Genomic DNA, 26955 nt, shown 5'->3' with positions numbered 1-26955 from the left:
CATGAACAACATTCATTTGCAACTGATACAGAGTGTTGAGGGAATACTCCAGTCGGCATACCCTCATGTTAACACTGCACAAATAAAAAGCAGTTCTCATGATGTACACAGCTTGAAATCTCAAAACAGACAACCAAAAAGACAACTGTAACAATAAATAACAATAAATCAAGTTAATATAATATGAAGTCTATAGACAAGACTATACACAACAGACGTCAGAACGATCTACTTAGATGATTTATGATGCTCTGTTGCTCAGTATAACTAATATAAATTATAAACAATATCAGCTATACAATACAATGCAACAAAACACACATTTGTAAGTCATTTTGGGAAACTTTTCATTATCATGATGACTAGCCATAAGACATACATAATCTATTAAGATGTGACTATTTGTGTGCTAGATCAGTTGTTGTGGTCATAGATGTTAAACGTTTCTGGACTGTTAATTATTCATAAAGTAAACTTGTAACTGGCACCCACTGCCCAGTTAAAATCCGTTGGCATGACTGTATGCTCACACACGCACAAATTTGAAACTGGGTCATGAGAGGAGAAACAAATCTAACAGCTGCAGTGCATGAAAGCTTACATCTCAAACCTGCAACACAAAAACAAAAGCCAAGGAGTTACTCCCCTGATATTTCCCTGAAAATCCCAACAGAGGCAAAAGAGAAGAAAGCACTGGACTTAAAAAGCTGAACACTTCCCTGCTCACTCTGAGGTTAGTCAACCTAACAACCAGTCAATATTTACCCACTGTTCTGTGCTCTGCTCAAACAACTCTTTGTCTTTATCTACCTCTGTCTGACTCACACGCTGGTTAGGGAAAGTGGACACCTATCTGCGCAGTGGGGATTATCTACATGCCTTACAGGTCTTAGTATTTTATGTCCATGAAGTAAAAGGTTCAAAGAGAGTTAAAAAAGAAAGGGAAACAACATAAAGGCATCAAAACACATTGGACTCTTTAGATCTCTTAACATTCACCCAGGGAATTCTTTGTTGTCATTGTTGAAAAAAAAAAAAAAAACAACAGCAAAGGAAAAGGTGTTGGCAAAAGTTGCTGAACAGTGGACGAACAATAAAAGTTTATTTCTGCAAACGTCATGTAGTATTGTGCAATTACCCCACTGTGATAAGTTGTGCTCAAATGACCTGAACACACATATATAAAACACACACACTGGCTGAAAATGCTGGTAGATAAAATTGTTCTTCACAAAACAGTTCAATGCCAAGGATAATCTCAGTCAAATACCTGCGAGTTTCACTTTGAACCAAGGAGGCAAATGCGCATCTGGCAATTGGTGAGCCAGGTGTTATTTACATTTTCTCAAAGTGGATAGTGGTGGGGGAGAAAATCAATAGGGATACAAACAGAGTAATTGCAGAGCAACACGTTCCCTTGGGCGAGCACCACCAATGATGTCCTGCCAGAGTAATGTGGAGGAGAGGTAGAATCCAGCAGCTGCCATTAAACATCCTCTTCAGCCCTGCAGTTAATCGGTTTCTGCATCTTAGTTTCTAACCTTAGGTTTAGGGTCATTAATTCTTTTAGCTTCATCCGAATGTTAGATCTGCACAGTCAGTGAAAATGCCTGTCGGTACAAAAAAATAGAACGGAATAACCCAGCTGCTTTTATGCAAACAACTAACGTACCTGAGTTTCGTCAAGAATTTCACCTGAGTTCTCGTGGATCGATCAGGGAAGCCTGATGTTGACCCTGACCCTCTTTTTTTCAACTGTTCTGCCAAGTATTAATCAATACTGCTTTAAAACTTAAAAAAATAATATTAGTTAATTTAAAAAGTTTGAATCGTATAATGAGAAGTGTTCATTTAATTTTTGCACACGCACTGAGAATTTCTACCCATCCTTGATTAAGAGAACATTTTTAAATAAAAAGTTCCATCGGGAACATTATCTTTTTGCTAAGGAGTTGCAGGAGGAGCTGAACAATTTTTTAGCTGACATTGGTCAAAAAGGAGGTCACACTGTAATCACAAAGTCACAAATCATAGAACTAAGAGCCACACTTGTAACAATAAGGCAGTAGAAAGGTCTTGTGTCCTGAGGTCTGAAGACTGGAAATTGCAGGTAAACTCCAAGACCTCAACCATTTGTCCCCAGATCAGATTAGTTTGATCGAATTACAGATTAAACTCAATTTTCTGCCCTCCCTCCAAACAAGCCTCTGGTGACCCTCATTGTGTTTGACCATATCACCTCATTTGTCTACCAGTACCGTTCCTTACTGTAAAATGACATATACTTCTCGACTTAGTCCATTAATCCATCCCATTCCACTTAATCCAGTACAGGGTTGTGGAGGAAGGTTAATCTACAAATGGTCCTGTTTTAGGGCCACAAATAAATACAGACCACCATTCAAACTCTCAAACACTCATCACAAACACAACGGTCTAATCCGGATGCCAAAATAAACATCAAATTATAATGTTAGACAAAAATATTTTATTTGAGAACTGTGATTGGAACCAAATGTGGAAACCTCTGTACCAGGAGAAAACCACACTGTGACCTTTGAACTGCAGTGAGTGTGAGGTGGTTGTGACATTCCTCACGTTACTGACCTTTTTGTAAGTTAGGCAAGAGCACTAACCACCATTCCATAGCGCGGCTCTACTGTGGAAACAACACTTTTAAATCAAATGTTGTGCAGGTAAAACATATTGAAATAAAGCCATGACAGAATTTCTGCAGTGACTGGGTCCCATGTGCAGACTTCCTCTGCACCGTGAATGATCTACTGAGACTGGCACGCTGCACGGCTCTGCAGCAGTATTTCATCTCTGAGACTCACTTTTCCATTCACTCTTTTCTTTTCTTTGCACGTTAAGATAGTGTAAGCCCTGACAACGATGTACTGCCATAAGGGCCCCTGGCAAATAAAAAAAAAAAAATCACAACAAAGATGACAGAGCCTGCAGAGAATTTGGAACCCAACATGGCACCAAGGAGAGTATCAAAGTCTGGGACAAAAAGCTGATGACATTGTAAAAACGTGTTAAAGAAGCACAGTCAGGCTGATATTTCTGGGGGCCAGACGTTCAATCAGCACGCAAATATTTTAGAGAGACTTTAATATCAGACTACAGGGCAGTTTTCTCAGTTTAAAAGCAATGCTGCATCAATCAAGTTCTGTTTGGAAGTGATACTGGTCAAGTACGGAGTGTGTGAGGAAGAGGGATCCACAATCAAATGGTCACCTCACTACGAGATCATCACTGGCTTTCTAAAGAGTTTTGGAGATACAGCTACTTTGACCACATCTCAAATTACCAAAAACATGTAATGGTAATAGATAGACTGGAAAATGATTCCAATTCACCCCCAGCAAATACAATCTTCTGTCTGTGCCAACCTCCATTCATCTGAATTCAACATGCATACAGTTAGAATTCAAAAAAGCTCTCTTGACAATGTGGTGAGTAACGAGCGCTAGCACAAACACTCTACATGAAAGTACTGCTGAAAAGTGTGAAAACTTAATGTGCACATGTCCATTTGTGTCCATATGGGCGCCGATGTGTGTGGGCAAGTGCGAGTGTGGGTAAAATGACACTTTGTGGCTGGCGGTGGTAATCAAGCTTCCTAATTACTTCCTGAGCTGAGAGAGTTGTCAAAGAGAGGAGGAGCTGCCACAGATGGTGAGAGACCCACACTGAAGCCAGAATATTCTAGCTCTCCATCACTGGAGCTGAGCAGTTGTGTTTGTGTGAGATGGAGCAACTGATAGAATGAGTGAATGACCAAGTTTGAGTGAATAAAATAAGCCTTAAATAAAAAAAAGACTGACCATCCACAACATTGGAGTTGCACTAGAAATGCCTGCTTCAATATATACACCCAGTGAAACCAACTTTATTTTAGAAAACTTTGTTCAACTATGAGGAAAGTTTCCTGCAGGCAGGTGTAGGACCAGTGGACTCTCTCTCTAGTCTCTAAGACAGTTCACAACCCAAACTAAATGCTGCAAGGAAGATACTCACCACTGTGAGGAGCCATCGGTGCCGCTGACCTCTAGCAGATCATAATCGTCCTCCAGCTGAAAGTCAGAGAAAACCAGGGCGATGGTGTCTCCCGGCTCGGCCAGCACTGTCCAGGTGCAGTCTGCATTGTTGTTGTACTCGGCGGGGTAATTGGGAGACGTGATCACACCACTTTGGCCTCGCAGTGTGCCTCCGCAACCGTCATCCGCTGCAGGGAGCGCAAGAAAAAATAAAATCTTAGTCAAGCTGGAAAAACATAATCTCAGCCTAGTGGAGCAGAGGTAATTGAAGGTGCACCAACAAAACAAAACAGCAGAAAAGCAGAGAGGGTTCTTAAAAGGCTAATTGCACCAACCGCAGTTACAGGTCAACTCTAAACTTTGAATTGATCGACCTGCGTTAGTGTTTACACATGTTTGGAAAACATTTCAGTGAAAGAGAATGAATAAAACCTAGCAAAGTGGAGAGCTCTTTAAAAACAGTCTTAACATGTGCAATTACATTTGTATGAATGGATTTGTTTTTTTTCTTACACTGAACAATAACTTGAAGGTTTTTGCTCAAGGTGCTCAAAAAGCCTGAGGACAATTCAAGGCAGTGTATCTGAAGTGGACAGAGTTGGCATATTCTGTTTTGCCGACAGCCCAGGTAAAAGCTTATCCAACTCAGGAGATTGGAAAGGTGCGGTGCCTTGCGATATATTGTTCCTCTGTCTGAAATATTTTACCATAGGCCCAATCATAGAATTTAAAACGGTCCGCTGAGTTTTACTACCAGCAAAAAAGGAGGGAAGCGAGCATGATGCAACCTCCTGCAACATGGAGGGCAGTAATTAAATTCAAATAAATTCATATTTTGGTTAATTAAAGAAACCCTACCACCTCCACACAGAGATAAGGAGACTTTTAAATAATGGAGAAAGTTCTAGTGTTTCTAGGATAATTCTGCTGCACTTCGTCTAGTACTACGTTAGCGGCATGGCTACTGTGGGGCTACTGCATCATTTAAAAGCCTTTTCTCTTCAGCTTCTTTTCTTCTTCCCTTCTATGTGGCAACTTACTAACTTTTCTCAGCACGTATCGTATAAGAGAAAAAGAAAATCTCGAGGTTGCCTGGAATTCAAATGGGGATGCCTGAAATATCTAAAAAATTATAATTAATTTAAATTAAAAAATATTTTTCAACTGATTATTATTCCTTTTTTAAAACCATGACAACTGTATTCTTTCTTGGATATAAATTTTGTTCAAATATAATGCAACATATAAAAATATCTCAGCTAGCTTATCTTGATTGACGGCTGCAATAATGTGACTGAAAAAAAGTCTCTGGAAATTTCTGATATCAAATGGGGTCACAAGGCATCAAAAAGTTAGGAATCACTGTGTTAGGCCGATTGTGCTGGTGTGAAAGTTACATACATGCTCTAAGTGTTCATAAGGAGTCTGTGTGTTGTGGGCGTGGTAATTATTGACGGCCAACGAGCGAGGTGTTTTAAGGTGGGCAAAGGAAGAAGGAAGAAGAGATCAGACAGCCCCCTTCTATCGCCCATCCCCGCTGTCACCGCAGCAATGTGCCCTGAGGGAGGGCAAAGGAGTGCATGGACGAGCGGAAACCTGCGAGGTGTGAGGTGTGAAGCGGAGGGAAACCACGACAGAAGGCCGAGAAGAAGGGGATGAAGAGGATGACAGGTGACAAGCTGTGATGGTTGAGGGAAAAGTGCAGAGGGAGGTTGGACAGTGAAGAAAAAGAGCGATGGTGAGAGAGATGACAGGTGATTGTTGCAGTGGGAGTGACAGGAAGTGGGAGACGTGGAAGGCAGACAGAAGAAAGGCTGAGAAAGTGCATTGATATTCCACACAGGGCTGTTTCTTCACACTTGAAGGGAGGGACCTGACTCTCCTCTTATTCCACTCTTCACCTTGACTCTCTCCTTCCTTCCTTACACATCGCTCCCGCTGCCAGCCAAAGTAAGCACTCTGCTGCAACGGACCTTAAAACATGAATCGTAATAAACTAAGTATCTGCTGAATTCAGCAGTGTCCTGTGGGTGGAAACATTTGATTTATCCAAATACAAAGTGTTTCCCTGAGCAGAACATTGGCTATTTTTGAGCTTTGACTAAGAATGTGGTGATGGTGCTGCAGTACAAAGCTGATTCCTCTCTGTTTTAAAGACATTGGAATGAATGTACGTCATAAAACATCAATCAAACCAAAGTGTTAAAGGATGTAAAAATGAATGAGACATTTCTTGAAGAGTAGAGAGGAACAGAAATAAATAAAAAGGGAAACAGAAGCCTCTGACCATCAAGAGAGTGTAGACATATCTCAATTTTAAGATAATTTAAGGCAAGAAGGTTTATGGTTAAAGTATCAAAAGAGAAAAAAAGAGTAAGAAATGCAATGTAATGGCATGTAACCTGCCAAGACTGGAATCAAACCCACAACCCTTCAGGTGTAAGAAAACTGTATCTACTGAGCTAAAGCTGCTACCAGTCAATATTACAGCAAATTCTAACTTAAATAAGTTTTAACTTTATCTGCATCATCAGTAACAATGAATAGTTGGTAAACTTGCACTCTTCACAGGCCAGAATTCCAAATGTGCCAAAATAATTGGCTCCTGATGTGCAGTATAAAATCTGTGGACTCACACAGTATATGCAGGTCGTGTAATTGGTTCGACGGCAACAATGCACTCGTTTAATAAAAAGAAAAAAAAAGACTGGGATTCAGAGAGAACTTGGACATGTTAGTGAATTTCAGGTGAGACTGTCAGTTTCCAAAATGTATCGGCATGTAATCTGGGCTAAAAAAAAAAAAAAGGTGACATTTCTCTGCTGAGAACGGTGCCAGCTCTTCTATTCCAGGAAGGACCCAAGTGGGTGGAGATGTGAAGGTGGAAATTGGCCGAGTTTTGGTGCGAAGAACAAATTGTGACTTCATTTAAGTTTTCTAGATGGGAAGTTAGAAATGTTCTGATATATATTTTTTTTTTTTTTTCTTAGGTGTAGAGTACATGCATGTGCACATGTCAGTGTGTGATTGGGTGGGCGGAGACTGTCCTGGCACATGGTGCCCTGCCATGTGTGCTAGTATGTGGGCTTCCTGACTCCCAGCCTTCTTGCAGATGGCACAGTGTCGCAGCACTCGGCTCAGCGGGCACATTTACGCTGAGTGTTGGCCACATGAAAATGTGGACACACATGGGCCGGCATAAAATCCTGTACGTAATGTGCCAATCTATGTCACTGCTGTGTGAGGCACTTCTGAGTGAGTGATTAAAAATGACGTTAAATAAACAAACTGAGCTAAACAACTATCACCACTCGGACGACACGCACTGGCAGGGGGCGCCGCCGCAGGGGTGTCGGCTAATGTTGAAGGAAGGACGACTGCAGCAGGAGCCTGACTGTGAGCTAACACCTGAGGTCCTTGTCACTGTGAATAAGACATCACTATAACTGAAGAAAACACTGTAAGCTGACAAATGTAGATAATGAATGTGTGACATTCTGTGGGAACAACGTGTACATGTGTGATACTCCCACAACTTTAAGATTTATTAAATGGCTGGTAGTATGCTTTATGTTAAATATAAAGCCACTAGCTGAACGATTAGAATCAAGTTTTCATCTTGATTGGTAATTCCTGGAATGCAACTTTATCAAAACCCAACAGGCCCGCCACCCCAGACAGATGTCCGCCGCCCTTCCTACGTACCTCTGCAGTAGGGAAGAGGGAAATCCCAAGCAGCTGTACCAGCTGACGTGGCCAGACAAGAGAGGGTGGTGTGACCCTCCAGTACATATCCAGGACTGCAGCTGTAGCGGATTTTGTCCCCGATGTTGAACGTTGACCCCTGCTGGTGGCCGTTGATTAGCTGTCCTGGATTTCCACAAGTGTAGCTGGGCAGTGCTGCAGAAAGAGAAAAAAAAAAGAATAAATGAATTCATAAATGGACATTGGAAAAGAAAAAAAAATAGTACACAGTACTGTACTGTAAAATTACAAACCTTGTACTGTAACAGTGTCATGGATAAGCAGGAGGTTATAGAAGGCATTACAGTGATTAACAACAATTGGCAGTTAAATTGTGCAAAACATTTGTGCCAAGATGTGAATGTGTGGAGCAGCAACAGATCCTAACGACGTTAATTGTCATTTGTTTTCATTACAATATTTATGTAAAACAATGCTAACCAATGACCCCCAATAATTAGACCGAACTTCAATGACAGCACACTGGGAAACAATGACATGAAAGGACAGCAAACAACACTAAAAAAGAACATTTAAACAGAATTAACTTTACAACATAGCAACAGAATAATAAAAGGGAAGTTAAATAGAAAATAATGTTACATATCAACCATCACTGTGCCAGATATACTTTGGGTGATTACTAATAGGAAAGGGGAGTTCAAAACAAACAAAAAAATCTCATTGTCTCCTTTCTCTAACTCCCGCTGCATATTTTCTTACAGCTCATTATTGTAGCTTCTTTTTTTCCTTTTCTTAGACAAATATAACCATTAAAGCTGTTATATCACTGCATCACTGCTATAACATTATACTGCTCTGCTGCACAGTACTATATAATTGCTTCTATAATTATCGTACCTTTATACTTCAGTATTATTAGTATTGAGATAGTATTGTATTTAATTATACCTATCGTACTATATTTAAACTATTGTATTTATAAAACATTCCTTGCACTACTATCACTATTATATTGCTGTTAATTATATTTATATCATATTGCTTGATAGCACATATTTTTAAGTGTGTCCTGCACCCAAACTAAACGTGTTATACATTTAGATGTAATTTTTCTTATATTCTAAATTTAGTTGATTTTTTAAATTCTTACATAACTGCTGGTGTACAGTCCCACGTGCATATTTAATCTTAATGACACAAAGGTGATCACTATTTTATTTTTACACTGTTGAAAACACATGTGCACCAGCTTACAGTTGCAGCCGCAGCATGGGGCAGGAAAGTCTCCAGAGCATGTGCTGGACTTTGGATGAAACACAGCATCTCCACAGGGACTGGGCTCCAACCCAGACAGGACTGAATGGCTGTGACACATTTCACCTGCACCTAGCTATCACATGCAGTGCACATCCACATTTATAATGTGCTACCAAAGATAAAAAAAATCAAGGAAACTTGGCTGCACATCGAAGAATAATTCCCAGGTTAATAAATATGTTTAGAAAGCACAGGGTTAGACAAGAATAGGTTGGGTGAATGAAAATGTTTTTTTTTTTTTTATGTATAATGTAAATATCATGGCCATCTAGGTTGCTTAGATTTATGTGTTTTAAGCAAGTGTAAATTTTATACTGTTTTTCTTTCTGAATGGCCTAAAATTATAACTATTTTCTCTGTGGTTATTTATTTTCCCTTTCAGGCTCAGAAAGTTAAAGCCCGCTCACAGCGAGGTCCAACAAGGACACATCAGTCATCTTCCTTAACAGTGCATTCCAGGACTTGTGTTGTAGGAGTCACTGGCTGGTAAATAAACAGATTGAAGACCGTCTGTGTCCACACCACTTTTTTACACAACATGACCTCAGGGCGACTCAGCTCCCATATTTCACAAGTACTGGATTCTTTGAAGCAGAGAGTGAGACCACCGTAAGTGATAGTTTTAGAGGTTGGGCATGAATTTTGGGGGGTTCATGGAGGTTCTCTGTTGTTTATGGGACTCAATAAATTATTAAAATAGAATAAAGATGAATAAAGACAACATAAAAACAGTGTATTTGCAAACTAAGTATTGTAATTTAAAGATGACAGAATTCCGATTTCCCCTCCAGAAAATGATCCAGAAAATGATCTGTTTTACACCCTAACATCAGCTGCTTTAGCCCAAAGCTGGACATGGCTCTGCTACCTGTTAAAAAAAAGACATGATTTACAGTTTTTCTGCTCTTTTTTTAAAGGAATGTAATAGGAAACTAATACTTTCTGAAACAATTATGTCTTTTCAAAAAAATGCCCAAGATATTCTTACAAGTGCAACGCAACCTAAAATGCTTTTTGTAAAAAACACATACTGAATATTTAAAATCAATTAATCATCATTAATCAAGATTAACTATGACTAACCGTGACTAATCAAAAAATGTCCTGTTTTAATGCAAAGGTTTTTTTTTAAAGAGTACAACCAATTGTGGTTAGTCACTATAGCTGTGAAGTGTTTTCTATCACTGCTGGAGGCAGAACACCTGCTCAGTTACCGACTCCTCAGTTTTAAATGATCCATTCTGAATTAACTCTTCACATAGTCTGTTAGTGCGAGTGACCTGTTACTTAAAGGTTCCACCGTGCCCCATTTTGACCAACCAAGGACACCATGTTATCACTTCTCCTCCATCATGACCAAATTAGCATTAATACACAGAACTTATTAGCATAGCAGCTGCTGGGAGTCAGGCTTCGGTGCAGCAGCATGGCCACAAGGGGTCTCAGTGGAATACAGGTGACTGGTTCTCTCTGCAGTCCTGTCCAGGCCCAGAGTTACTACAGCTGTAGTAAAATAACTCAAGTTGAGTTTTTAATCTGATTAGATGTGTAGAATGAGGCTTGGGATGGGGATCAAGTAGAAACAATCACTCAAACTCTGCCCTAGGATTTTAATACCAACACATGTAACCCACTTCGTTAGTTGTAGCTGCATTTCACTGAGTTACGCTGATGCCAGAGCACTGATATTCTGCATGCTGATATATTGGCCAGGATTTACTGGCACCCAGCACAACACATGGAACGGAGCCATCATTAATGTTACTAATTACACCTGTGCTTTTCCCATCGTGAGAGGTCGGATGTCTGCAGTGGGATCTCAGAACAGAATGTTAGAAGAAAACAAATGTATATATTAATTTGACCTTATTTCCTTTTCCATAGAAAAAAACAAGCAGCAAATGTGATTTAACACAGTGTGGGCTGCGCACAATTCTTCTAAGGAGCCTGGCCTCTGCCATCACGTGTACTTTTAGAGTCCATCACCTCCCCCCTTCCTGAACGACACCCTAACACCACCACCGCACCACTTAGGTGTGTGTCATGGCAGGTCCATAAGTCACCAAGACTGGAGATGCTGACGTGGCTCGTCCCCGGGGCCTGGGGGCTTTAAACTCTTTTACTGCTGAAGACGGCCAAGGTGGCTCCTCGTCCATCAATGCAGGACATCTGCATGCACGGGATGGAGGCACACATGCACACACACACACAGACTAAGGCCTTTTGTGATGTCATCACTAACATTCCATTAGTCTGCAGGGTGTCTTTGGAAAAAAAAATGAATAGAGTGAATTTGCTCCTATGTAATGACCTTTGACCCTGTAAGGGTGCTCTGTCTTACATGCCATATCTATCAGCCTAGCTTTTCATAAATATAACTAGTGGTGATAAACGGTTTATTTACTTTACTGTAACTTGATGATAATAATAATTTTTCCCTTGAGGTATTTTAAAAAAAATAATAAAAAAGTGTTGCACGTTTATTTCATCATGATGATGTTTGCATAGAGATAGAGAGAAAACAAGTAAGACAACAAGAGGGAGAATGATAAAAACAACCCTGATTCAACAAACAAACCACATGAATATCAACAGGAAACTCCTGTATTCTACACTGCAAAAGGAATTCAAGACACAAAACACGGGGACAACCATAAGGGTGATGTCGAGTTAGATTTTTTTTTTTTTTCAGTAGACGAAGCCAGGTTTGTTTACCTCAGTACAACAAACTTCAAAATGTTACACTCTGTCTTCTCCCTATCCGTTCTTTGCCCGTGTGCTGTTTCCATCCTCCTGCTGTATGTACGTGGGAGTAACATTGTGACATCGACTCCATCACATGGCTACATTAGCTCAGTAAGGCATTTCTGCTTTGTCTAGCACTATTTGAAGCAATGCATCCTGGTCCTTACACATGGGCTGGACTCCATTGTACAGCTACAAAAAAAACCAAACTCTGCTGCACTTTTCTTAAAAAAATCACTAAATAAATTTAAAAAAATCATTCATTACCACCATTATCAATATTTAATGATGACGTAAGCCATATTCTTAAGTGGACACTAAATAATGCACAAAATAATGCACTAAATAATGCACAAAATAAAAAAAATTCCAAGGTAGCGAGTCGTCATCCGCAATGAAGCGCAGCGACGTGTGAAGCAAGTTGACAGTACACACCTCTGTGCATATAATAGAACACCATATACATGCAATCAAACATGGATAAACAAATAAACAAACAAGCAGAACTGGGGAGAAGGCAGGTAGACTCTCAGTGACCGTACACAGCAGCTGGCGGAGACACAAAAAAAAAAGGTGTGCGAGCTGGTGAAGTGTGAAAGAGCGCTTGCACAGAATAAATGGCTGCCAACAGTGTCTGCACAACAGAATGATGTGCCATTCAGTGACCATTTACTATATATGAGAATAAACTAAGAGGGATCAGGCGGCTTGAGAGACCTCAAGGAAAGCCTGAAGACAGATGGAGCTTGGAGGAGAGATCGACACATCTGTACACAGCCTCATGTACTCTGCCCCGACTCAAAGCATCTAAATCCCCCCCTGACTTTTATGGGCTTATCGCTCCACTGGCATGATACTTGCAAACAAGAATCACAGAAAACCTGGGGGTCAAACCATGAAAGAACCGTGGTCAAGTGCAACTCGGAACAAACCAGGTTCACACAAACCACAACTGGCACATTAATTTTTAAAAAAGGAATACCCAGATGAAGGTGCCTTCTAAGTTAGTACAGGTGTTCCTCGACTGACTTCTATCTTATTCATCTATCTATCATATTATCTTAATTTCTGGAGTTCAGAAAAGTCACAATGACAACTGCATCCTCTGTAAAGGATGTCATGCGCCCTCTACAGAGATCTATACCTGCGACAGCAGAGGTGAACAAACGCATGGTAGCTTTGCATACTATTTTCTTCCCCTATATTTTGTCTGCTCTCAGCCAATCGTCTCTCCCTTGCTCTGCAGGTTGCCTTGGAAACAGTGAAGGCCCATCGGAGAGGACATGGTGGAAAAAAAATAAGGAAAATGTAGATCCACAGACACAGACAGGTTGTTGGGATTTAAACAAAACAAACACATCTCTTTACTTACAGTGCAGAACATCTGTAAATCTTTTTTTTCCCCCTCTTCTATTCAGTACTTTATCCCTATGTGTCATGTTCTGTTACTGAGTGGGCTTAAAAGGATATTTGAAATGACAGCAAGTTGGAGGAAAAACGATTTTGTAAACGAAGCAGAAGCATCTTTGTGTCGGTTTTATTAACGTCCAACAGTTTTTGGCTGCTGTGAATTTTTCAGCAGCTAAAAGTAAGGGGCGTTGGGTGTAAAGTGAGAAGTTAATGCGTTTTTAAAAAGATTTTCAGGTTGGTGTGTCGAACACCATTTCAGACTTTACATCCGGTGAAATGCACGTCCTTCAGTCGACTTTGGTTCTCTATCAGGTTTTTTTTTTAGTCCGACTCGTGCAGTGATGGCGATGATAAAGCTAAGACGCATCAGGGAGACTAATCAATACTTTTGTTCAACCTTGACATTCTCCAAAGTCTTTCTCACATTCAGTTTTGGACTTCTGCTGTCTTGAGAATTCCCTTTTCTTGCAGGAAATGAAATGGAGAAACAAAATAACCCCAAATACATTTACGCAGAAACAGACAAAAACATGAACCTCAGTGATTTTTCTGAATAAACACGGTGCAATCAAGAAAGCTTTTGGGAGACAATTTAGTCCATGTTAGTCAGACTCAATCAGGGCTAAATCGTCTTGATCATGTGAATATAAATATTAAAAAATCCCAAAATTACATTTTTTTTTTTTTAAATATTTGTTTTCTTATGAAGTAAATCCAATAAAATTGGGGGTTGAAATAAATACTAAAGTCAAGCGGAATTCTCTATAAACTAGAAGTCGAACTCAAAAATTGTGCTTTTCCTCCAACCTACCGACTTTGAAACCCTCAGCTTATCTCTCACCCAGGCCCTGCTGGTACCGTGGTTGATGTTGACGACGACTGACGTTTCCACGTTGCCATCGTATTTAATGGTACTCTGCACATATTCCCAGCCCGCACATTTGCAGCATGCTAATAACATATAATTGAGTCGCAACAAGGTGTCTCCCTGAAGGTCTCAGCAGCACAGCACATGTTGTGCATCTTAACCTGTTTACTGAGTGACTACCAATCACACAACATCAAAAAATATATATTTGACTGAGATTTAGCCATTTTACGATATCTGTACTGGCAAAACTTCATGAAGTTGGAAATTTTGTATTATGTAGGATAATCACTAACCTGACTTCACATTGAGATTGACTTTTAGTCAACAATATAGATTTAATACAGAAGACACTTTTGTCAAGAAACATTGATTTTCCATCATAAATATTTATGAATATATCCAGTTTTATATAAATCCTGGCTTTAAGGACAGTTGAAGTAATGATAAGGTGAATGTGTTATTGTGCCAGAGGATGCAGCTTAGCATGATGTGTCTCTGTCTCTGGGCATTTTTTTCTGCTCCTCCTCATCACTTACAGTAATCCATGCTGTCATCCTTACTTCCTGCCATCACATTTTCAAACTAAACACCTGTTTGTCAGCTGGCAATACTCTGCAGTCCATTCTCCTTAGTGTACGAGCTCTGGTTGATTGCATCAGTCTGTGGAGTAATGAGAGATGTGCGCTGACAGGTAGAGAACCAGCAGGTGTAAAAATACCTCCAAAGACGACAACGACCAACTTGTTGATCAGTGCATGTTTTGCTGGATTCGTTTTCATTTAAATTACTGATGTGGTCTGTAATTAAAACTATATTACTGGGTTCATGTGATGCCGCTGTATTTGACCCTATGATGTCATCAACCAAAACAAACGTTCTCGTGACACGAGGCGACAAGCTAATAATTGAGCTGCACTTTTATCTTATGACTCATTTAATTAGAAAACCAACTAAACTGCAATTAGGGAAGTGGCTATTACCACTGGGGTATAAAAACATTGTTGTGTTTTGATTTCGTAAGAAATCCAAAGTTAAGGATGACCTTTAATGTTTGTTTCCCCCAAAACATTAATACGCAGCACCCTGGAGGTAGTGTTCATGCAATAAAAAAAATTATTTGTATTATATTGAAATTAGATGGATTCATATTCTATACTTCTAAAAAAAAGAGCCACGTGGAGCGACTAAGCCCACAAGCGTTTGGAGCCAATCCAAGTGAAATCTCTTAAATGAACCATGTGGTCCCTTCACTCTGACTGTGTGTGCTACACACACATACACTCACACACACACTGTCAGACAGTTTTAATCTCAGACAAAAGATGCCAATTTTACCACATACTTACAAGAACAAAGAGATCTCCCCACCAAAAAATCTCCATGTTGCCTCACCTTTGACACAGCAACTTAGTCTGTGTCCAGTCTCTGCATCATTCCACTGAACAGCAACTGTGAGTTATGGCCCGAAAATAAAAATGCACACTAATGCCAAATGACGGGTAGGAGCCAAACACAAAACAAACAGGTGTGCCTTTACTTTACGCTTCAGCGATGGCACCTTTTCAACCTGAGCTTTGGCAAGAGCTTGTCGGACAGAGACAGAGAGCATCTCGGTGTGACTGGTGGAGACATTTGTCTACATTTGCGGGGGATCTGTTAAGCCAGGTTCTCTTCTGCGTGACACATCCCCATTGGTTCCCCCTGCCTCTGGTGAATTCACCTAAAATAACCTGAGCCGTTTCACCGCTGAGTCAAAACAATGCGGAAGACGAGCTGAAACAAAACAAACATGACCCGTGAGGTTGTGTTTGAAATGTTATTACGAAGTGATTTACTGTTCGCCCACACAGTTGTGTGCGTGTTTCTGGATTTCGATCTTTTTGTTCATGAGCAATTTGTAGATGTGTCACTGCAATTTATTTTAGTGAGATATAATTTACCAAAATCAAATACAGAGCAGTTGCCAAGACTTTCTCAGAGTTAACACAGTATATATGAAAAAACAGCAACTAAATAAAAAACAGAAATGACTGTCAAAGACTGAGTCGCGGTGCTGTGTGTTTAACTTCACACACACGACTTCATAGAACCAGTACTCATGACCTATAAAACGACCTTAGACATCAGGGTAGCTAACAAGTGACTACCCAACAGTCGATAAGGTCTGTGGGGGATGTGGGGGCAGAATTGGTTATGGCTGATCGATTAGTCTGGTCTGATGTATGGCTATGCATTACAGCAGCCTAGAAAATGGACCAATGATAAAAAAAAAAAAAAAAAAAAAAGCAGCCAAGAAGGAACCGGTGAATTGATAACAATTAAAGTAAGGAGAGAAGGAAAGCTCTGGTTACTGTTCATATCTGTCACACGGTGGTTTATCATAGATGTCTTATTGACATTATAGATTACACAGCTGTGTGATGATAAACCGGCTTTATTGATTCAGATTATAAACTGTCTTTCTGAATAACTTTTATCTCCAACAGCTGAGGCCATCCGAGAAACCATAAACTGCCAACATTTTTCACCTGAAGGGAAATAAGGACATTAAGCCATCAGATATCCTGTCGCCAGAAACAATGCATCTCGATTTGTATCAGGATTCTGATAAATCTTCAAATCTGGTAGCGCCACCAGCATTGTTCTTATTAACTCTCCTTGTTTTTAAATCCAAAGAGGAAATTGGCACCAAATAGTCAATTTCCAGGATTTTTGGTCAAACTGCTTCATGGTTAACCAAGTCTAGTCAAAAACTATATGAAATGTTAAATATATAGGAAAAGACTATATATATATTCTTCCCGGGAAATAAAAAAAAAACAGTATTTATTAATTATTAACACAGAGGCAGTAACACACAGATACTCATGTATGCAGTACCATGTACTATCACCCTAGCTCGGAAACACTGACACTCTAATCCGAAGACAATACACGGACTAATCCTCACAACACAGGGTTTGTACAAAGACACAAACATGGGTTCTTAGTTTGGGGGAGTAGGGTTTATATTAATAGGCTAATACGCACAGATAACAAAGCCTGATGAGAGATAAAGGTTTGGAGGGAGACAATAACATTACAATGACTGTGATGAAAGTCAGGCACATTGTTTTGGAAGAATGAGATTTTAGGTCTACACATATTCAGGGTAAAGTTATTATTATATTTTTTAATGTTTAGCATCAGAAAGTATAAAACAATTAGGGTTCTATGAAAAGCATGGGCACAAAAATGTAAAAATGTAGGTGACATTTGTGTTTTCCACTTCCTTTCATATGCAAGAAGAAAAATGGAACACAAACACTTGGTTAAAACAGGACACAGATTTAAAAAATGAACTATAACCCATATTCAACCCTTATAGAATAAGTCAAGCCTTGGCTGGAATTAATTACATCAAAACCTATCACCCATTGGGCCGAGATGACATTTACAAGAGGCCAACAAAGGTCCTTAATTACACACTTTCATAAGTGTTGGAATTAGTGTGCCAGACTGCAGCCTGATAATAAACACTAGAGGAGTAACAACACTAGTAACCTTTTGGAGAAGTCAAACCAAACAAGCAGAGAGGAAGTAAAGTGTTTTGAGGTGACATTTTATGCATTCATACCCTAATGGCAAAGTGCTGTGTCAGAACGGGGGAGGGCACGGCGGGTCACTGAGCTCAGACACAAAAAAAAAACCCTAAAACAAAAACATGGATTTAAAGAAAAATAAATGTTCATTTTTTCAGTTTGTTATTTGGCGTAGGGTATTTTTTCAAAACTTATTGGCCAAAATCAAATATGCATTTACATATAAATAACAAACAAACAATGAAAATGGAAAAAGATGATTTCATTGTGAGTTCCTCGACTCCTTCGTTTGATGCAAACTGCTAATGTGACTACCACAACCCCATCTTCCACACATTGACCCAGGTGGAAACAACATGCTGTCAGTGGGTCAGAGGGAGGTCGCCTCCTTTGTTTGGCTACAACGACTCTGAACTGCTGAAGCACTTTCGGTTAAAGGTGAAATGCACTACAAGAAAAAAAAGGTACAAGAAAAAAAAGGCTGGCTTTGCCACCTTCTAAAGCGGCTTTTTAAATCGTCTTTTAAAAAGCAAATTCAGATTCAGTCAGTTCTTTAATTCTGGTAGTTTCTCAAAATAACACATATCTTGCTGTAATGATTATTTTAATGATTAGTTTTACTCCATCCATCCATCCATCCATCCATCCATCCATCCATCCATCCATCCATCTATATATCTATCTATAGCTGTCCTTGAAAACATATTCTGACTGTAGAGTAGCACCTGACTTTGTACCTGTTCGGCTGAAATAACAAATTCAGGGCAAAAAAAATGAAGACAAAAAGGAAAAAAAAAAAACTACAGGGAGGCACACTCGCCTGCCAATGACTTGGGAGGGGCATTGGGAACTGTCAAGAGCGTTCTTAGCGCCTGACAGTTCTATAAAAAGAGAGAATGGAATAGAATACGTATATAACAAGAGTCCTACACAAAGAGGGAACCTGGAATAAAACAGTTGCCGCACGTGAAGCAGAGAGAAGGAAGCTCCTACAATTATTTCATGTCCTTTCACCCAAACACTGCGGTCCATTAGCAACAAAATGACACGTGATAAAAACCTGGGGAGAAGACGTGTGTCCGCGCAGAGGAGAGCCAGAACAGTCTTCATTAACTCGACGCAGAAGTGCCGCTCAACAATCAGCCATTAATTAAGTGTCAGAAGCGTTTAACAGTCGGACGCACTGTCAGCCCCGTTCTAATGCTAGACAACAGCTTCAATCGACCACAGAGAAAGCTGCGTCTATGCCAGCGCCGACGACTTAGACGACTCATACTTTCTAAGAAAGGATGGATTCATGGATTCTTTTCAAGAAATATAGGAGACAAGAAGCTGCATCATCTCAGGAACAGAGTAACTAATTATCTACAGGAGCTACTACTTTGTTTGTGCAGTAATTTGATTGTAATTAGAACTGTATTCTCTGTGTTTTTATGAAGACAGGGATTGTATTGCAATCCAATGCCACAGATTTGTATTTTGCGCACACAAACATAAATCAGACACACATACAGAGACTTATGTGTTTTTAGGTATTTTAAGTCAACATAACCTGTTATTTATCTTAAACTCAAACCATTACATATGGTAATACCACACCGACCACAAATCTTATTTGCATCTCATGGGGTGCTTGCAAACTTTTCCCTTGTTGTCCTTCAAAAAGAAAACATTTTCAATTGTCCAAATGCATGCAGGGAAACACATTGTGAGTGAATGCTCAGGGGAATCTCACCCATATGGTGCTAAAAAAAAATGAAACTGAAATACCTTACGCTGAGTCACTGCTTGCAGGAGAAGAGATATGAGTTAATAAAAACTGGATCTTCACATGCCTGAGGCTGTGGCTACATAAAGGATGGACTGTGGCTCAGTGTTGGAGATTTGAACGTCTCCTTCAGCAAGGCCTTCTTTGGTACGGATGTAAAATCATCCCAATCCTGATTGGGTGAACTGTCGGTGCGTTATGAAGCATAACATTAAACGTTATACACAAAGCATCATTAATGCAGTAATCACTACTATCCTCAAAGAGACAGTAGACTGAGTTACAGTAACTGTTGAACAAAGCTGTTGATATAATGAGATGAGATGAGATTGCAGTAGAAAAGAAAGACTGAATATTTAAATATTGCACAAAAGGAATAGTACTGTAGTGTCACACATCTGGAATAATAATGTCAAATACAATATTGAACATCAACAACAGTGTTATTGAAACTATTAACTTTGTGCGTAGAATAGAATAGAACAGAATGCTAATTCTGTTAGCTGACAAAATAGTCAGTAATCCATTGTTTTCACACAATAATGAGGAGAAATTGTTAACTCAAACAATAACGTGTGCAATCGACGATCTTTGTTTGTTTAAGAGAAGAAACGGAGAAAACTCCCTCGTGTTGCTGGTATAAATAACAAGCTAAAAAGCAGAGGCGATAGCCGGAAGACATTTTTTAAATTACAGTCATTTTCTTCCCATTCCTATATCCACACTGCAAAGTTAATTAGAGGTTGAGCTGTTATGACAGCACAACATGCCAACATGTCTTTTATCTCAACATCATTAGGAACTCATTGAACACATTCAAGCAGATGGAGAAAGTCAAGCTCAGTTTGAAACTGTTGCTGCTGTGTCAGAAAAAAAAAAAGAACAACCAACAAATCAGGAAGAATGAGAGGAAGAATAAAAAACCCAGCAGCAGCAGCTGCCTGGTTTAAACAGCTGAGCAGAGGTTTTTGTTTTCAATGAACACAGCGCACCGATGAGTGACTCTTCATATACGTTACTGTGTTAATGTTCAGTGGCTTTAATATTAACAATGGTTTGGGTCCATGAGTGATCCAGTCTACTGACAGGGAGCTACCAGATAAAAATGAACTAAAAATAAATCACAAGATGAGGGTTAACAAAGCGTGCTACGTAGCTGTGTACTAGACACAGAGAGAAACTATTAATTAATCACTCGTTAAGGTCTCGATGATGTATAAAACATGTTTACATATGAAACTGAAATGAAAACAAACTTCTAGTCAATTAAACTACATTACAAATGAAACTGTGTTTCCCCAGAGGCCACTACACATGCATTTAAAAGTGTCCAGAACATTCCTGTACAAGCTGTGACTCTGATGACGTGATAGGAAGAGCAGGAGGGCTCGTTATGATTACACAGCAGGCGTGGCGCCATTCTCCCTTATATAGATAATCTCCACAAAGCAGTGCTAATATTGCGAGACCGCATTATGCAAATCAAAATCATTCAAACAATCAGCGCAAATCGTCTTTTGGCAAACAATTGCTTTTGTGAATCATCTCTAATCGCGGCTCGCTTGGAGGGTCGGCAGGATATAAAACCCTCTCAACCCGCCCTTCAAAATTAAACACACAGGAGAAAAAATGTCATAATACACCCCTTTGGTTAAACTGTGTGCAAGTCCATTTGGAAATAGAACCACAGATTGAATCCATTTTTTTCCTTTTCTTCTTCTCTTTTTCTCCTGTCATCACACTCTGGTGTGGCACTCTCCATGACTTAAGGGGACAGGCCTCATTTTTCAATTAAGCGCTGGGCTCATTCACGCCTCACTGCACCCTCAATGCACTCATCTAATCAGCCCCCGCCTCCTCCCACTGAAAGCGATATGAACGTGAAAGCGAGGGAAGGAAGGGAGGGGGGGTCTGGGGGGGCGGCTGAAGGGAAATGGATAGAGACACTATTGTAGATTAGCTCGGTTCGATGGAGAAGACGACTCGCCGCTCACTTCCACCAAAATAATATGCGGCCGCCTGCAAAACCCTCATGTTTATGTGAGGATTAAACGAGTAAGTAAGCTGACCCACTTGGGAAGCATATTGATCATGCAACTAAGACACAGACGAGGCGAAACATGACTGGATAGTCAGTGCCGTATGTAAATATTCGAGAGAGAGAGAGAGAGAGTAAGGAACAGCATTCATGTTATACAAAAAAACAAACAAAAAAAACAGGCTCTCTAAGGTAAGACAAAAAAAAAATCTGCATCAGTAAAGGAGAGGGATGAAACCAAGAGAGAGGCAGTGGGACAATGGCGGTGAATAAAGAGTACAGGAGGAAATCGAGAAATAAAATTCCCCACTCCTCGTGGATATTTTCAGGAGCTCGGCACGTTTCTAATTCCTTTTGCTTCCCCCTCCACCCCCAAAGCTGCTATATAAAGTGTTTTGCAAAGAGATGCTGTAGAGAAAAGGCAAGAATAAAACTAAAAAAAGGAGTCTGGTGGTTGCCATAGTTACAGGAGAGGAGAGATTCCAGAGTGGTCTCAGCCATTAGGCATGGTGTTGAGGAGATGGACTACACAGCACTTAGGCTTATTGCAGTGTGGGCTGTAACGGAAAAGACATCTAATGTAGACATGACGGGCTCAAACCAAGAGAGTAGACAGTTAGTATAGGACTGAAAAAAAAGTACCTCACACTGCCAAATCTTATAATGAGAAAATCTGCTCCGTCTAACGCAGTGAGAGAGAATAGGGAAGGAGGACACAAACGTGTGCTGGTTTTGTATGTGCCTGAAAAAGAGCTACAATTGCCCTCTCACTGTTCTCACTCCATTAAAGCCAAGAAATGTTATCATCTTTGGCCACACAGTGAATCACTAGTCCACAAAAAGGTTCCCTTCTAGCAAATTAAAGGTTCATGAACTTTTAAATTCCATTAAGTTTTATTTTGGTTCTGAACACTGAACACACACAAAAAAAAAACAGACTGCCAATTTAAGAAATATTCATAAAAAGTAACTGGATTTTACCTTAACATGCTACACATTTATGCTACACAAAACGAACATTTCACTGGTTTAAATGGTATAATTATATAAACACACAGTGAGATAACTCTTAAAATAATATTTTTAAATTGGTTTGCCAATTTTTGCTTGAGCTGAAGGTTAACTACGTGTTGTACTGTAGGGAAGCTTGAGGAGAAGTGAAGCTACAGTAATACAAATACGTAATAAGAAATTGTGGTTAAATAGAGAAAGGGTTCGGGTCTGACACCAATGATAAAGTCAAGCATTTGTTGAAATATTGAAATTGAACGTAGAAGGTGTGATGCTGCTGTCAGCTTCACCTGTACTCTACACAGTTTCCATCCTCAGCACCGGGGGCTTCCTATTTTTCCCATGTGACGCGGATCACTGCGGCTGGAGTTGACAATGTCAAGTGAGGTGGTTGATGGGTATTAAATCCCTTGTACTCAATCCCCCTGCTGCTTGATATTCCACCTTGAGCCTCCCTCTGGATTTGGGATTTACTTTTTTTTTAAGATTATTCCCGTTTATCACACCATGCATCATTTTCATTCTATGAAGCAAATGTTAATTATTACCAGGATAGCAGGAGTGGACAAAAATGTATTTTCTGTGTGGTCAGTTTCTGAACTCTACCAACTCTATTTTCATCAGGTATTAATTATAGATTAAAATACACACAACAGTTGTCTCCAACAAGAGAACACCCTTTTTTTTTCTTCTCCTATCTTTGGTTTTATCTACGTGTGTAACACGTTAATAGACCATGGGAGGCGCTCCAGTGAGCCATATCCACACATTAAAAGCATCTCAAAATTCCTGTCAGGTTATTAGCCTAATTAGTCCCTTACTTAAATTGTACGCTTCGCCCCCAGTCCCCCCCATCCCCCCAAGTGTGTGGGCTTGAAGACTGCCATCATTAATATCATCCAAGCATGGGTCATAAAGCATTCTATGTCACTATGATGAAGTTGCCTGCCCTGGCCTGGGGAGGAGAAAATGAGAACAATGCTAATGGAACAGATTCAAATTAGATCATGGAAAGTCTTCATTAGACTTGGGAGTATGTTGCTATCCTTTCTCTACAATAGTAAGTCCAATATTCCATAGTATTCCCTCCAAAAACCTCATACATAACTAAATATAGCTTACCTTCATAGACAGCTTTAAATCCCTGCCCACTGACGGCGTAGTCCGACAGTAGCCACAGTGTGAGCCGGGAGCCTGTGCTCACAATGGGTGAAGGCAGCTGGAACCCAGTTAATCTAAAAACAGACAGACAGAAGGACAATATTGGTCAGTCAAAAAAATAAATAAAAAATCTTTTTTTACAAGGTCGTGTACAAAGCCTTTTTTTCTTTTTTTGCTCCATGGGGCATTCAGAAACACATTTGCTTGATAGGTTTATGAATAATCCACTAATTATTAATGTTCAAAAACGCCAACAAAGGAAGACGCAGCACAAAAGAACAAAACTGCAATCACATAGCTATTGTGAACTACGAACAGTGGGAAGAAACACAGACAGACAGTATCCCAATCAAAAAAGGGTTTTCTAACAAAGTTTGAGGTCTTACAGCACGGAAAATATCGCAAACTCAACATTCAGATTCTAAAATGACAATGTTGCTGGCTTTGTCTTTCACTCTGATCACTGTCAATGTGATCTATGTTGATCCATATGATCAATTTCAAATTTGTTTTCATCCTAGTCATGGACTGGCACCGTTGAAACTGACGTCTCTACCTAACAACCTGTGGAATATAATCAGTAGTTTAAGGCTCTTGGGGAACTCAATTTTCAAAAGATTGGAGCAAAACGAAATTGGCAATTCCACTGAATTAGTCCAGTGGTTTCCAAACTTTTTTGGCTCGTGACCCCAGTATGACATCACAAATATCTGGCGACTCCAGAGACATGTTTTTTTTACTTCTGTAGTATTATTGTTGATCATTGTTTGTTATGCTGTGTTGCCAAAGTAGTAGCCAGATTAGTGATCACAAAGTGAGTTGGAAAAGTAATATCTTAAACAAAGGATAATGAAAAAAAATAATAAGTTACTGCAACATCTTAGAGTGGCCACAGTTAAAATCTGAAAGACAGATTATTCCAGTTTTTCCATCTTAGCTTCATTTAAGCAAAAACCATGTGCAACTATTAATAACTCATTTAATTAAAAACACTGGATTAGTCAATAACAATTTAATACTCTTCTGGTACAATTTTGTTAAAAATGTAAAAGAGAAACGTTCAAAAGGTTAAAAATCAATATTTATTCTAAAGAAAGTGTTAATGTTGACATTTGAACATTTACTCTTCTGATTTTGTATAACTAGCCTTTAAATATGTGAGGTGTGTAATAAAATCCAACGCGTACAATATTGGCCTGACACAGATAACTGAAATGCTAATTAGCACCGTGCTAAGATGGCATCAGTACTGTGTGCCGGAGTGTTGCTACTGCATTTATTTCAAGTACAGTTTGCCGGCCCCATATTTGGCAGTCCAATTAGTGTTAGTACTAGATCTATTTGTGTAAATAGTTTTAATGAAGGACAGTGTTGTTTGGCTCTTTATCAATATGTATCAGACTTTTTAATCAACTAAGTAAATGTCAGACTTTTCCAAGCTCATGGCAGCAGTTAGGAAAGAAAGAGATAAATGACCTCCGTGTGTATGATTTTACTCATGTCAATTTCTCACTGTGGGAAATCAGCTTAACGAAGACGCACTCGTTACAGGAACCAGGGCCCTTCACTGACGGCACGAGGAGTTGGAAGGCTGCCATTTCAGCTCGAAAAACTTTTGTTTTCATCATATATGTTGCAGTAAGGTACTGTATTAAATATCAATAGCGTCTGGAGTCAAAATGCACGGTGTCAGAGGATTGCATTATAGTATAAAAAGGCCCGCACAGTATACACAACATGTGAGGGTGAATGCAACTCACTGTGGAGACGGGATGGTTATGAAAATCAATGTCAACAGAAAAAAAAGTCAAAAGGGAGGAGGACATTGATTCTAGCCATAAATACTGCCACAACACTTTGAGTTCCTTGGTAAATAAAAAAACACTGGGAATAAAAGACGTCAGTCCGAGCGCGGCCGGACATGAAGAACAAAGGTGGAACACAGGTAGTTGGCTGAATGTCTGAATTGCCTGTAGATACATACCTGGAGCAGAAGGTGAAGGATAAACAAATAAAACTTAGACTGGGACTCGCTCTGACAGAGAAACACGGATGACTGGGTCAAAAGACCAGCGACGAAGACAGTGTGGGTGGAATATTTACACACAAGGAAGCAGACAGTTATCAGGACACAGGTGGAGCTCGTCAGACAATCATGGGGAAAACACAGGTGCAGGAGATGAGGCTGATTACAGTGGAGCAGACCTGGACCAACACACACTGTAGTAGCAGTCAGTGCACACGTGTGGAGGAGGATTAAATATGGCCTCGTGATATGGGCTGTGTCCTGCGAAAATGAACCAGAGGATTGTCTGCTATCTAGAGAAAGATGGCAGATATGATTGCAGCTAAAGTGGCACAAAAGAACAGAAAGTGTATCGAGTGCCTGTTGAATTGCTGAAGAGCTGGGGGGTCCACAGCTTTTTGGCTTGGGGGCTACTATTCAAATGACCAGGTTAAACATTAAATATATATTTACGCATATAAACCGAACATATTGTACATTATATATGACATTACAGTTTGGGGTAAATGCATGTAACTGTATGGGACAATACAAATACAAGATCACACACTATCACACTCACTATTTTTAAAAATAGTGAGCAGCACTTTCTTTGTGATCCACTCTTGGATCAGGCACCTCTGATGTAAGAGTTGAAAAGATACGTCAACAGAAAGTATATTTTAACATGTTGACTTAATTAGGGTTAGGTTATGTTTACTTCTAATATATTTAAAATAAGATTCTTTATAATTAAGTAAATGAACTGACTGAGATCAAAATGTCAGCATCCCTTTCACTGGTAGGCAATAAATTTAAATTTCAATCATTTCTTTATTTATTCTCGTAAGCAGGCCTTACTTGGTGATTAACCTGATTTTGTCTGATATTTTTTAATGGTATGGAAGGATTAATAATTGAATTATTCCAACAATTAGACTCAATTTGGTAATTGAAAACAATCAACAAGTTGAGGTACTTCTTTGTAGATGACCAGAGTCTTTGGATTTCTTTATGGTGAAAGAAACTTCTGGAAATCGGTTTCAGTCAAGGCGCGGGTGTTTTAACAGAAGCCAAATAATGTCAACAATAATGACGAGTACTTGGGTAAATTCATAACAGTGACTTCAGGGTGCCACTGTGTGTGTGTGTGTGTGTGTGTGAGTATGCAAAAAGCAGAGGTCCATTAAGAGGGCTTTCCACCTCACTGGCCTCAGCATCATCTTGATGAGGAACCTCTGCTTCTAATTATCCAACCAGAGCTCATGGGAAAAGGAGAGAGGAGGGCGGGGGG

General features: G+C 39.7%; 1 protein-coding gene across 1 annotated transcript in view; it reads right to left on the bottom strand.

Annotated features, from left to right (window-relative positions):
* The window catches only part of csmd2 (CUB and Sushi multiple domains 2), a 156648-nt gene that overhangs the window by 102240 nt on the left and 27453 nt on the right, over positions 1-26955 (bottom strand). The window contains exons 3-5 of the mRNA XM_008331408.3: positions 23618-23730; positions 7752-7946; positions 4027-4234 (exon numbers count right to left, since the gene is read on the bottom strand). Of these exons, the coding sequence (XP_008329630.1) occupies positions 4027-4234; positions 7752-7946; positions 23618-23730 (516 nt within the window). The remainder of the gene's footprint in view (positions 1-4026; positions 4235-7751; positions 7947-23617; positions 23731-26955) is intronic.

This window comes from Cynoglossus semilaevis, chromosome 18 (genome assembly GCF_000523025.1).
Source record: "Cynoglossus semilaevis isolate Cse_v1.0 chromosome 18, Cse_v1.0, whole genome shotgun sequence".
Taxonomy (NCBI): domain Eukaryota; kingdom Metazoa; phylum Chordata; class Actinopteri; order Pleuronectiformes; family Cynoglossidae; genus Cynoglossus; species Cynoglossus semilaevis.
Note: the sequence above shows the minus strand (reverse complement) of the source record. Positions and strands in the feature narration are given on the sequence as shown.